At 54.3% G+C, this 13,753-nt stretch overlaps 1 protein-coding gene across 1 annotated transcript in view; it reads left to right on the top strand.

Moving 5' to 3' along the window:
- The window catches only part of COTL1 (coactosin like F-actin binding protein 1), a 39,089-nt gene extending 29,668 nt beyond the window's left edge, over window positions 1–9,421 (top strand). The window contains exon 4 of the mRNA XM_059382211.1: window positions 8,119–9,421. Coding sequence (XP_059238194.1) covers window positions 8,119–8,229 — 111 coding nt within the window. The 3' untranslated portion in view covers window positions 8,230–9,421. The remainder of the gene's footprint in view (window positions 1–8,118) is intronic.
- Window positions 9,422–13,753: the final 4,332 nt, after the last annotated feature.

Here is a 13,753-nt window from a genome sequence, read left to right as displayed (position 1 = left end):
CAGGGAGGGATTTGGGGGTGGACTGGGATTTCCAAACACTGTGCTTCTGTTCCTGTAGCAAGCCGAGGTGCGAGCCGCCTTGGTTGGCCGGGAGAACGCACACTCGTCCGCGTCATGAGATTTCTGGGGCTACTGCCCTCCCTTGAAAGTGCTTGCTGCTGCCCAGCACTCTGGGGACCCGGTACTCTGGGGACTGGCTGTGGCTGCTTTGAGGCTCTCCAGAGGGTGTGAGCTGTTTGTTTTCACCAGGAATGTGGGTGCTTCTTCAAGCTCGTGGTTTATGGAAAGGCCCTTTATTCTCCAAACCAGAAAGGGCCTTCTGTGCTCATGCATTTCACCTGCGCCTGGGCTCAGGCAAAGGGGCTTTTTGTGGCTTGTGTCCTGTGTTTAAGACACAGAGGACCTGATCAGAAATACAAAGCCCCAGGCAGCCTGCGAAGGGCTGTGTGGGTATCGGGGTGGGGTGGGGTGCTGTCATTACACCCACTACTCAGATGTGAAGGCTGAGGCTTGGATGCGTGTGTCCTTGAGCCAAGGCAGAAGCAGCTGGTGGAGGATCAGAGCCCACTTTCCTTGTGGGGAGCCCTGGGACCCAGTCTGTGCTCCTGCTCCCAGGAAGTTACGGTTCTTCCGGGAGAGAGGAGGATGGCCCACGCTCTGAGCCTGGAGCAGAAATGGCAGCCGCTTGCACAAGCCAAGAGCACTACCCAGCGGGCTGGGGCCTGGGTACCCCCTCGCTAATCTCCAGATGGGTCCCAGCCCTCAGCCAGCCAGTGGTGGCAGGGCCCCGCCTGGTCACCCGCCAGCAGCCTGCCTCCTGACACAGTCACCGGCATACGGTTTGGTTTCCCTGCCGCAGGGACCTAGCTAGAGCGCAGTCAGGTCTTCCCCAAAGGAGCCCCGAGCACCGAGTCCAGTCTCCTCCTCTTCGTGGGGGACACACGTGTCCCCCACGATCTTGCTGGGCTGGAGCTGCCTGTGCTCTTCGCAGCTTGTGTCCCTCAGATTTGTCCTGTTTCTCGTCCCTTCCATGGGCCACTCCTCACTTTTGTACTTCTCTTGCCAGTATCTGTCCCTGGGTACGCTGCCTTGGAGAGTCCCTTCTGGAACCAGCCCCAGGCCGCCTGTTTCCTCTCCCAGGGCGCTGTGTTTTTTTAAAAAATGGTTCAGACGAAATGAAGAAATGAAATGGTGACGAGCCACAGTCCCCCACCTCCCATAGCGATTTCATGAATGTGTTTTTGGTTTTCATAATTTTAATGTCTGAATACTGTTCTGTTCAGGGAGTGTGGTAGGTGGGTGTGCCCGCTCCTAGTAATGACCTTGGCACGGGCCTCATGGTGGGGGCCACACCCAGCCCACCACTCAGCAGGCGTGACCTCTTGTCCGCCACTTCACTTCCCTGAACTTGAGCTCCCTCTGAAAATTTGGGATGATAATATCTAACTCATGGGATTGTAGAAGTTCAATAAAATATGGCATCAAATTCCTGCTGTATATGAAGTGTTCGATGCGGATACTATCTACTTACTCAGGTTTTGTTGAAATGGGAAGACAATCTGGTGTTTGCTGACAATGAACATCTGTGAGTATATATTATAATAATCTGTTGAATTATTTCCCGGAAAAATTCCCCAAAGTGGGTGTGGCCGAGAAGAAAGGCTAGCACAGTTCTGACCAGGCGGAAATGGAAAACATAAGCCTGGGTTTAATTGTGCTTGTCCGTTGATCAATAGCGGGGGCTGTGGGTTAAGAAGGCTTCTGATGCTGAGTGTGGACCTGTGCGAAAAGCGCCATTATTGATGATGGCGTCCGCTGTGGGTGCGGGAGGACCACAGCGTGCTTCCCACATTCCTGCCATTTCCGATCTCGATGTGGCCATAGTCAGACATCAGCAGATGGGCATCGGGGCTTCTCACTGGTCCAGATGCAGCCAAAATTCCCAGTGCCCCCGTGAAATGTGACTGAATGCCTCTCCCTTGTCCTCTGTTTTCTCCCTAGCGAAGTAGGGTCATGTCATTTGTGAACTGCACGGGTGACGCAGGGGCCTTTGTTCCCGAATCTGCCAAACGCGAGACCGTGCCATTTTGCTGTTTGTTTTTTCCCCTTTTCTAGGATGACTCATGCCTGTTACAAGAACCTGTTCTTTTTGAGTAAATTATACCTTGCTAGAAGAATTTTAAAAACCTGGGCCTTTGAAGTGCCTTAGAATGGTCGTAGGAGGGCAGATGTGGGGGGGCGCAGGAGGGGTTGGCCGCTGAACGCCCGGTGGGTTTGATCCTGTGCATTTTCATCTGGTCCTTGTTCCTTGGAAGTTTCCTTTCTCCCACCACAACGCAGGCAGGGGGCACTGACAGCTTTCCTTCAGCACACTGAGCTCTTTGGCCTATAATTAATCTTCACCCACTTGGGGAAAAGATACATTGTTGAGGTCAGCATGTGTCTCGTCTACCCCCTGCCCCAGCACACACGCGGGGGAGGAGAGATTCTGTTCCCCGCATTTCAGTGCAGGGGTTAGGGATGGGCCTGAAGCTAGCACGCATCTCCCTGTTGAAAGCCAGTCTCCGATCCCACAGTTGACTTTCCTGCGCCAGTTTTCCCCGCTGCACTCAGACTCTGGCATCCACTGTAGAATTTGGTCCCATGTTGCCTGGTGGCTTAGAGTCGAAGTCCTGGACGGCTGGTGGGAAAGCGCCAGGACCGCCTGTTGTCTTGCTCTCTTCTTTCATGGAGCGAGAGACCAGGGCCCAGAACCATTAACTGCTTCCCGTGGGACATTTCTAGAGGCCCATCTGGTTCTCTTCTTCTGCTCTCAGACTCTCCGAGAGCCCTCAGCACCATTGTATCTCTTTGGATACAATGATACCGAAAAACTTCCCTCACCCAAGTTTGTAGAAGTGTGCATTGCCGTCATCACAAACTTACGTGTCCAAAGCTCCACATCAGTTTGTCTTCCCGGACCTTTCTCTACACTCACATTCTCTGCGTAGGTTAGTCATAGTGTTCCGGGGAGCAGACCCGACACTTCTACCCCAGTGGCTGGAGGTGCCCAGCTCTTGGGTTGCAGCGGGATTTGCTGTCTTCTCTCTGCAAGGGCGAGGAGGTGTCCGTGTCTCTGCTTTGGTTATTTTGAGGAATGGCCTGGACTTTCCTTCATTAAAATAAATGGTGGGGATGAAGAAAGCATTGTGGGTGAGAGAAGAGGAACCAGCCACTCCCTGTCCCTTCACTCTTGAGCATTTCAGGAAACTTTCCATGTCAGATTCCCCTGATAGCCTTGTCCTTCTTGGGAACCCTCCTCGAGTGTCCAGGCCTTATGCACAGCCCTCAGATCCTCCCGACAGCCTCAGGATGTAGGTCTTGTCCTCATTTGCACACGGGGAGACTGGGGCGGGGGGCGGGGGGTAGAGTATGGGGGTGGGGGGGGGTGTTGGAGGGAAGGGTGGGAAGTCCCAGGGAGGTTCTTGGGGAGGGCCAACTGCTGGAGGTGCAAGTGGGCAACTGTTCCTGTTTGTGTTTGCACCAAACCCCAAGCCCACGCCCAGCACATTTCAGGACAAAAGCTGGGGTTTAAACCCAGGCCGCTGGGAGCCATTTCAAAGGGACATGGCTTAGGGGCTCCTGAGTGACTCAGTTAGTTCAGTGCCCAACTCTTGATCTTAGCTCAGATATTGATCTCAGGGTTGTGAGTTCAAGCCCCACATTGGGCTCCACACTGGGTGTGGAGCCTACTTTAAAAAAAAAAAAAGTTAGAAAAAAAGTGAAATGGTTTAAAACCAAGGGGAGGCAAGTGTTTAAGCACTTTTTATTTTTTTATTTTTTTTACAGATTTTATTTGTTTATTTGACAGACAGAGATCACACATAAGCAGAGAGCCAGGCAGAGAGAGAGTAAGGGAAGCAGGCTCCCCGTTGAGCAGAGAGCCCAATGTGGGGCTCGATTCCAAGACCCTGGGATCACGACCTGAGCCGAAAGCAGAAGCATTAACCCACTGAGCCACCCAGGCGCCCCTTTAAGCACTTTTTAAACCGGCCTTGCAGATAGATGCTGGACTATGTACAGAGCCTGGTTCTAACCTGTCCTTGTCTGGAGTCCCCTTCCTGGGAACAGAGCACCAGAAGCATCCACCAGAAGCAGTGTCTGTTAGACCTTTGAAATACGAACACTATGCACTTGAGAAACATCCCAGGGACAAATGTGTCCTGAGCTGGGTTATTGCATGTCTCGAGGCCATCCTGGAGTCAGGTTTAGATGGGTGGGCCTCACAAGGCCTCTTTCTGGAAGCTGTGAGCCAGGGACAAAGTGTTCCTAGATATGACAGAGAAGAGCATTCTGGACCCACAGGTGACTGTGCCTCCAGACAGTCCCCTCTTTCTTTGAAGCCTTTGACATGTGGCTTTGGTGGCCTTGAGGGTATGACAGGCTGTGGTGGGAGGTACAGGCAGTCTGGAGCAGAGGGAGAGAGAGGACAAGGCAGACCAGGCTGGACCCTGCCCCCCAACCCCCTGCACTGGGGCCCCTGCCATGAGGCCACTGTGGGCCCCGGGAGGGATTGCTTCCCCTCTCGGCTTTTTAATCAAATGAGGGGGTGAATGTCAGAGTTTAAGGTTTGTTTTTTTTAAAATTCTGGATCAAGACAGTGAACATTTCCCGGCCTCCCAAAAAAATCCCCCTCCTCCACTCCTATCAGCTGAGCTGTTTTATGACTCTTGATTCTCCTTGACGGAGCACATTATTCTTTCAGACTCTTTCCTGTTCACTCTAGACCCGCCCGTGATCAGCCACACGTGGCCGCTGAGCACTGGGGTCTAGCCTGCTTGCCTTGCTCTGTGCCATGTGTATAAAATGTGCACAGGGTTTCGAAAAGTTCCTGCACAGAAAAGAGCATGGAAGGTCCCAGTAATGATTTAGTCTATTGGTTCCATGTTAAAATGGCAGTATTTTGGATCTGTAAAGTTTAGCTAAGAATCCTATGAAAATTGGTATCGCCGGGCTCTTTTTTCCCTTTTTTGCTAGAAAATGAAACATTCCCTGTTTGTTAGCACTGCTTCAGAGTCAGGACTCCTGCTGCGGCTGTCGGCATCACCTGTGTCTGCCCTGTAGGCGTTTGGTGACACGGGGAGGGGTGCTAGGGACAGTGGCTGAGGCTAAAGGTGTGAGCAAAGGGGACGGTGGCTGTGCTTTGCTCAGATGTGCTTTCTGTGGTCCTCTGCTATGGGCTAGCCTTATGTAGGCTCCTTCCCATCCAGTGTGTTGTTCCCAGATTGAGGGTCTAGCTGCCTACAGGGCTGGTTTTGCTGTTTCTGCCTCTTTTTGAAAGGTCACAGTGAAGCTCACTCCCTGGGGGCACTGGTGTCCACTGTGCCAAGTGGAAGGCCCCTTCTGAGGACTGCTGGAAGGAACTGCGGTGGGGAAGGGAGGGGCCGATGGGAGTTGGGTTTTAGGCTGACTCAGACCTTCTGGGGAATTTCTGTAGCGTCCACACCCTGAGGGGAAGTGTCAGTGCACCTTTGAAGCCTCTGGGGGTATTGAGCATCCTGTGGGGGGTGGGCTGTGAGGCTTGGTGGGGCCCCCTCTACATGGCTCCACCCCCTCCCATTCCTTTGGCCCCTGGAAGGCAGTTGCTTCTCCCATCCAGAGAGCAGGTGAAGTTGCCTCTCTGTGTTTTTTGGGGGTTTTTTTGTTTGTTTGTTTTTGGGTTTTTTTTGCTATAGTCATTTTTGCCTCACCTTCTGGTTTTTAAATCATGTCTGCAGTATGTAGTATAGAGTTTTGGGGGTGGTGTTTTTTGGTAGTCTGATACATAGCTATTTTGCAGGGGTAATTTTGCTCATTTATGTTTATTGTTATGTTACATTTTTACTAGACTCTCTCATTCCGGATTGCTCCTTATTTTGGCTGTGATTTATTTTCCATATGCTTCTGGATTTAAGTTGGACTCTGCATAGCTCCATGTACAATTTCCCTGTAGATTTCTTAGTGCCTTATCAAACCTCTTGTTAATCTCAATCTTGTTAATCTCAATCTCCTAATGGCTAACAGGCGTGAACAGGAGTGCTCATTTTTCTTTAGTCGCCATATATAGATAGCACACAGCAGGGGAACTTTGCACTTCCTGCTAGAGGCATCTTGAGCTGTTGGCTTCCTCCTCCTCTTCTCTCTGCCTCCCCGCCACCCCGCCCCCGCTCCCTGGCACTGGGGCTCAGGTTGAGAAACATGTCAGTTCTCGGTTCCCCTTCCTGGCCCACACGTCCAGCTTGTGTGCAGTCCCTGTGCTGAAGACAGACACTGATGCTTGGCGGCACAGGATGGTGGGATGGGTAGAGAGGGTCAGAGGGTTGTTTGGTCATTCTGGGCTAGTTACACAATCTCTTCAAGCCCAACCCCTTGGGTCTTATCTTAGAAAGAAAGAAAGCAAGCTAATATACCAAGGGAGGATTAAGTGAGATGTGTGAGGCTGCACCTGGCACATACAGGTTGCTTGATAAATATTAACCTTCCCCTCCCCCTCCCTGTTAGTATCTTAATGGCGTGGTGTGGCAAACAGTTTGTCTTTATACTGTGAAACTTGACCTTGAGTGTTCTCTTGGTTTACTCATTCTTGGAGGTTTGGTGACTTTTTTTTTTTTGTAGTCTTTTTTTTTTTTTAATTCAAGTGACATTCAGAGAACATAAAGTTAACCATTTAAAATTCTACAATTCACTGGCATTTAGTACACTCACAGTGTTGTGCAACCACCATCCCTCTCTAGTTCCCAAACATTTTCATCCCCCCAGCAGAAACCCCATCCCGATTAGCACTCACCGCCCCCCATTTCCCCTCAAACCACAGATCTACTTCCTGTCTCCGTGGATTTGCCTTTTCTGGACATTTTTTATAAACAGAATCGTACAGTATCCGTGGTCTTTCATGTCTGGCTCAAAGGTTTTGATCATCCAGGATATTGTGTATCAGCACCTCATTCCTTTTTACGGAAGAGTAATACTCCATCACCCGGACAGACTATAGAGCTTTTCTGTCCACAGACATCTGGGTGGTTTCCACATTTTGGCTGTTAGGAATAATGCTGCTGCGAATATTTGTGGACAAGTGTCTGTGGGGATGTGTGCTTTCTTTCCTTTGTGTAGTTCTCTAGGGATCGAGTTCCTGGATCATATTAAAGGGTTTTAAGAATTAAGTTTGCTGGGGCGCCTGGGTGGCTCAGATGGTTGAGTGGCTGCCTTTGGCTCTGGTCACTATCCTGGGATCCTGGGATCGAGCCTTGCATCGGGCTCTCTGCTCGGCGGGAGCCTGCTTCTCCCCCTCTCTCCCCCAACTGTCCCCCCTGCTTGTGCTCTGTCACTCTCTCTGTCAAATAAATAAATAAATAAATAAAATATTTTTTAAAAATAAAATAAAAAAAAAAGAATTAAGTTTGCCAATGTGTGACCCTGCCTGGTACCCATCGGCACTTAAGTAGTGGTGGTCATTGTTTATGCTATTTTCTTGTGGATTTTTTTTGGGGGGGGGGTGATAATCTGACCTTCTGATTTGTTACTCATATTTTGGCAAATTTCTTTGTATTCTCTTCTTTCACCGTCCTGAAATTTCCCATGTTTGCTGAAGTCTTGGGGATCCATGTAGCAAAATAACTGTTGATTCTTCGTGGCTCGGTGTTCTCAGATGAGCCACATCACCTGTCACGCGTCTTCATGCCACAGAGATTTACGTCACGTGGGCCAGGCTCACAGGGATTTGTGGCTGAAGTCTGTGCACTCCAACTCCAAGGGCGGACAGTGGCTGGTCCTGTTCAGCTCATCAGTGGCTGATGTGACTGCAGCCCACCATGGTGCACATGTTCACACCATGGAAATGGGCACAAGTTACCGTTCAGGACCCGTCCCGGGCCCCCACCCCCGGCCGCCATACCGTCTCTCTACACTGTATCCCGACTTCATCCACTTCCTGATCTCCAGTCACGACTTCTTCCTCTCTTGCCAAACCATGCTGCCGCCAAATTTTTATTTTGATCATTTCTTAGTAGTCTAGGCTCCAGGACTTTGTGGTGTGTTCTCTGAGCAACACTTTCATCCTGTCCCTTCTTCACGGGAACTCTGTGTTTTATTTTGTTCTTACAGAATTTTGCTAAAGAGTTTGTGATCAGCGATCGGAAGGAGCTGGAGGAAGACTTCATTAAGAGCGAGCTCAAGAAGGCGGGGGGCGCCAATTACGACGCGCAGACGGAGTAACCCCCGCCCTCGCCCTGCCCCTTGCAATGTCACCCGCCTGCTCCCCGGGGGAGGGGACCTTGGCCTCAGCCACCAGCCCGCCAGCCCACCAGGGACAGGAGACGCCGTGAGAGGCAACACGCGCCCCCCTGTCTGCAGCCCACCGCCCCTTCCCCGCTCCCCTCCTGAGTGCCCCCCCACGCCTTATCTCCCGAAGCTCATGGAACATCTTCTTTCATCTCCCTTTCCTTTTCCCCCGCTTTTGCTTGTTCTAAGGAAAAAATCATTTTGATGCCGAGGCCACGCACCTCAGCAGAGCGGAAGCTTCTCCTGCGGTGAACCCTTTTCCTGGCCTCTCCCGCCACCAGCCTGCATCGCCTGGGGGGGGGCCAGGCCGCCATCTGGTGTCCCTTTGCACCCACCTGCTCTGGGGAGGAGGCCACCGTGCCCGTCGGGGGGTCACCTTGACCCCCACACACGTCTATCCCATGTATCAGGCTCAGGCCACCCCCCCCACCCCTGAGCGTGCTCCGGGGCCCCTCACCCACTCCCCCATTCAGGGTTGCCTAAGCTGGGGATCCGTCCGACGGGGACGGTGCTCGGCAGTGAGACGCTCAGGCCCGACTTCGACCGAACAGAAGCGAGAAAATTTGCCTTAACAGTTGCCCGGCCGTGGCACGGGCCTGCAGTCTGCAGCGGCTCCTTCCTACCCTTAGGGTTGAAGTCTCATCGTGGCACAGAGTGGGGACACAGGTCCAAGTCCAGCGGGGACAAGGAGTCCTTCTGGTTTCCCTTCAGGGGCTCCCCCAGGGAGAGGACGCCTGGGAGGGAGGCCGGGGTGCGCGGCAGGAGTTCGGGTAGAACTGGGGGCCGATGCCTCACTTTCGGGGAGGCTCTCTGTGCTGGAGGGGTGGGCGGCTGCCACCGAGCCGCCGGTGGAGCAGGTCCCCGCCCTCGTGGCGCCAGAAGGTCAGCGGCGTTCATCCCGGGTGGGCAGCGCACGTTCAAAAGGATTTTTTTTTTTCCCAAGGAAGATGAGATTGGCTTGGTCCTTCGTGCGCACGGTTCATGGGTTCATGTTATTCCTTTTCTTCTTTTCCTTGCTCGTTTCATTTGGGGGTAGGAAATCTGTGCTGTACTGGGCTCGGGAAGAGCATCTGTCCTCAAACAGTTGACAGAAATAAATGTTTTTTTTGTTTTGTTTTTCAAAAAACAGGCTTGTCTGGTTTGTCTGGGAAAAGCGGAGTTTTTGACGGGACAGAGGGAGGCCGTCATCGTATTCCGATCTAACAGGCGTTGGTGGAGCCACTGGGGGCAAGTTCCATCCATATTCAGTCCCTTATTTCATTTTTAGCAACAGCCTGAAGAAATGGGGGCCATTTGTGTCCCTGTTTTATGGAAACTGAGGCTTAGGGAGACGGAGCATGTGCGCCACCTGAGGCCACCTGGCTAGCAGGTGCAGAGCTGGGATTCGAACCCCCCTTGTCCTCTGGCAGGGTCAGGGCAGAACCCAAAATCAGAGTGGGAAGGAGCCCTCCAGCCCACCCCCAGCGATGACTGGGTGCTAGTATCTGCCCCCTCTGCTTGTAGCTGTGTGGCTTTAGGCAAGTTAGTTAACCTCTCTGGGCCTCGGGTTCCCCGTCTGCAAATTTAGCAGAAATGTTGACAGCTGGGATGAGTCACAAGGCAGAAGGGGCAGCCGTGATCAGGAAGGTGTCCCGTAGGGGCTCAGCTCTCCTTACGTCAGGCCCACCACTGGGTCTTGTCCGCTCTGCATGCTCCAGATTTTTCTGACACTTGGAACAGAAGGAGCCAAACTAGGTCTCCGGCTTTGCGGCTCGTGGGTGTTAGTTAGCTCTGGTCAGAGAACTCGGGACAATTACAGGTAAGGATAAGCCCCTTCTGGAAGCGAAGTCGGGCACTAGGAGGGAAAATTCTGAAGGTACTGGGCTTGGTCAGAGGCATCAAGGAGGGCTTCCCTGAGGAGGTGACACCACCTGGGAACTGACGGAGAGGAGCAGTGACGCGGGCAATGGGAGTGAGGTTGGGGGGGCGGTCCAGGGGTCTGCGGACAGAGGCTCCATGGGGATGTTTGCTCCTGGCAACCGCAAAGAGGATGAAGCTGGGTTTGTGTGTCAAGGAGCTTGGTTTGAATGTCAAGTGGCAGCTCAGGCCTTCGTGGGGATTTCAGAGGCACCTGATGACATTGGGAGGTCTCTGAGGGCAGAGAGAGGCCCTGCCGGTCCACGTCTCCATCCCTGTAACCAGCGCCCAGTTAGGTATGGGGCACCATCGCCTAGAATTCCCTCCCCCAGCTCCTGTCCCCGCCCAAAGCCTGGGCCGGCCCTGAGCCCTGACCGCTGGTGGAGGAGTTGGGGATGGAGCTCTGGGGACCCAAGTCTCTGCTTACACGTGCTCGGAGTGACCACCTGGTCGTTCAGCAGCTGCTCCACATTACCCAAAATCAAATGGCGGACGACAACCACCATCTTATTTTGCCCTGGATTTGGGGACTCGGGAATTTAGGAAGGGCCCAGCGAGGCGGTTCTCACTGGCAGGGGTCTCGTTTGGTTGAGGTCAGATCCACAGGCTGGACGTCCTGGCGGCCGGCAGCAGACACAGGGGCTTGTACGGGAGCTCAGTGGGGCATGGATCTGAGCACCCAGCGTGGCCTCCCCCTCCGGCCTGGCGGGGTCGGGGTTGTGGACCTCCACCCCCAGAGCGAGCGTCCCCGAGGACCAGAGGGAGGCTGCATGGCCTTTGAGCCTCAGAAGTCACATGGCAGCATTTCCACGGGACGCTACTGGGGAAGCAGGCATGAGCTCCTCAAGTTCAAGGGCAGGGGACACGGACCTCCCCTTTCAGTGGGAGGAGTGTCAAAGCTTGTGTGACCCCGTTTGTGGCCAGGCATGCTGCCAGGGCTGGGGCACCCTCCTGCTCAGGGGCAGAGGTGACCCGAGGTAGGACAAACCGACCGCTGCGCTGGTGTCTCTGCCTTCCGGGGAGCTCGCTGCTCCCGGCTCATTGATCCTTGGGGGAGGCTTCTGTTTCTCCGCCTTACCCCATGTTCCTCGTGGGTGTCGACTCCCCAGGGGTCTTGGCAGTGTGGAAAGCGCTCGCTCCTCCCACTCTGGAAGCCAGGACCGTGACCATGGTCCTTACTATCTCAGCCAGACTGCTAAGCACCATACTGGGGACCCGAGGCTTGTAGACAGCACAGATCGATTTCTTCTAGCCTGGAGGCCGCGGGTCCAAGGTCAGGCCACCAATGTGGTCAGATGAGGGCCCTCCGCTGGTTCTCGAGGTGTCCTCACCGGGAAGGGGTGAGGGAGCTCCATGGGGTCTCCTTTATAAGGATGAATCCCATTCCTGAGAGCTCTACCCTCATGACCCCGTCACCCCCCCCAAAGGTCCCACCTCTTAACACCATCATGCTAGGTGTTGGGGTTCCACCATGTGCCTCTGGGGGACCCACACATTCAGCCCACCCTGTGCCCTCACACATTTCTTGGACAAGTGAGTTGGACCACGCCGACAACTCAGCATGACAACTTTATATTATGACGCTTCTAAGTGGTTCGAGGAGACCGTCCTTGCTCTGGGGAAGGGCTGAGCCCTGAGCAGCTTCCAGTCTGACGCCGAGGCAGTGACAGAGCATCTAGACCCTTCTATCCCTGCTGGTTGGTGCCACAGCCCAGGGTCCCACCATGCTAGCTCTAAGTTTGTGGGAAGAGAACACAAGCGCCTCCTGTAGTGTGTTTTGCTAGAGCAGCGGCCGTGTGGATGGGGCCTGGGGGTGGGGAGGGGGGGACTCCCGTCACCCCTGTGCTCGCTCAGGACTTGGAGAGACAGCCTGGGGGCCTGCCTGACACCCGCTGTGGTTCTCAGCGCTCACGAGCTGCCCAGGCACGAGCAGCCCGGGTGCCTCCAAGACTCCCTTTCTGTGTGAGCCTCAGTTCTTAAGTCATAAAACTAAAAGAAAGACATTTTTAGGACTTACTTCTTCCCAACATTGTGCTTTAATTTCAGGCCCTTCCTTGCCCACCAGAAAAGCTCGCCCCAAATTTAGAAGAGAATTCCCCTCCCTGACTACAGCTGCGTATCAGCCCTTCGCTAAAGGCCCTTAAGAGTGCCTCCTTGCCCTGGGTTCAAGTCTCAGCTTCCCGGGAACAAGGGGCCAGGAGGCCTTGTTGGTGTCTCTGAACAGGACTGTGCCCCTCCCTCCTTTGACACCCGATCTGGTCGTGCTTCTGTCACTCCCTCCCTCTGGACAGTGACCGGTCCCTGCCCTGATCTGCTTCTTCTAGAAGGTCCTCCCCACCCCTCTCTCTGTCTTGGGCTGAATGGCGGTCCCCAGAGATACATAAGTGCTTGGGCGTGAGGTCTTTGAGATGTACTCATGTTTAAAGATCTTCAGCCGAGACCATCCAGGATTTAGGACGGGCCCTGAACCAACGGCAGGTGGTCCTTATAAGAGAAAGCAGAGGAAGGCTTGAGACAGGGACACGGAGGAGGAGGCAGGTGAAGACGGACGCAGGGGCCAGAGGAGGGACGCCTGAAGCCACAGCAGCTGCGGGACAGGCAGGCAGTGTCCTCCCCCAGAGCCACCTGCGCCTGGAGCTCAGGCCACGACTTGATTTCAGACCTCTGGCCTCCAGAGCTGTAAGGGAAGACTTCTGTGTTGCCTTAATCACCCCCCAGCTCCCCCGCCCCCCGGCGCCGGTGGTCAGCTGTAGGAGCCCAGGGTACTTGGTACCTCACATCATTAGCTTCTCCCCCTTCCCCAGTAATTGTGACCAGGGCAGGGACCGTGTCCCCTGTGCCTCTCACATGGTAGGCGCTAAGCCAACAATCAGTGCGCAGGGCCCTGGAGCATGTGGGGCCCCACCCTGCCGTCCAAGCCTACGGGGAACCCCGACTGGCCCCCACTAGGTCAGATGTTCCGTGCGGAGTTAGGCAAAGAGGCGGGGCAGGAGGTGAGTCCTGGCTTCCTCACCTGGTAACTGGCTCCCAACTCTGGCTCTGTCCCCCGTCCACCCCTGGAGGACGAGGACATAGCTTATGTGTCTGTCTCCCTAGCTGGGGCAACCGACCAGCTCCCCGACCTCCAGGGGCTTCCACTCACTCCCCTACTGCTACTCCCTTTTAATTGTCCCTGGAGGGGCCTTAAGATACTGCTGCTGCCCAGGCTGCAGTGTGTCTGTCTCAGGGCTGGGGCAGGTGTGGGACCTTGGCTCCCTCTGGTTGGGGCAGGAGGGGCTGGTGGAGAAAATATTGTCAAGGCCAGGAGCGATGCCAGTCCTCCTGTGGAGACCTGCAGGCTGTGAGCCTGGGGAGGGGGCTGGCTGGGACCTGGAACGAGGAGCCCCATCCGTGGTCTGGGGGTACCGCCCTGCAGCTGGGGGATGAGGGAGGATAGAGGCTCCTTGGAACGGAGAGCCGACTCTGCCGTGCGTTATTTTGTCGACTCAAGAGAGCTAGGGCAGACCTCAACGCATTCTCAGGCTGGCTGATCCCAGCAGTGCCCGAGTCTGATGTCACAGCC

Source organism: Mustela nigripes, chromosome 17 (assembly GCF_022355385.1).
Source record: "Mustela nigripes isolate SB6536 chromosome 17, MUSNIG.SB6536, whole genome shotgun sequence".
Classification (NCBI taxonomy): Eukaryota; Metazoa; Chordata; class Mammalia; order Carnivora; family Mustelidae; genus Mustela; species Mustela nigripes.
The sequence above is the reverse complement of the archived record's forward strand: the minus strand, read 5'-3'. Positions and strand labels throughout refer to the sequence as shown.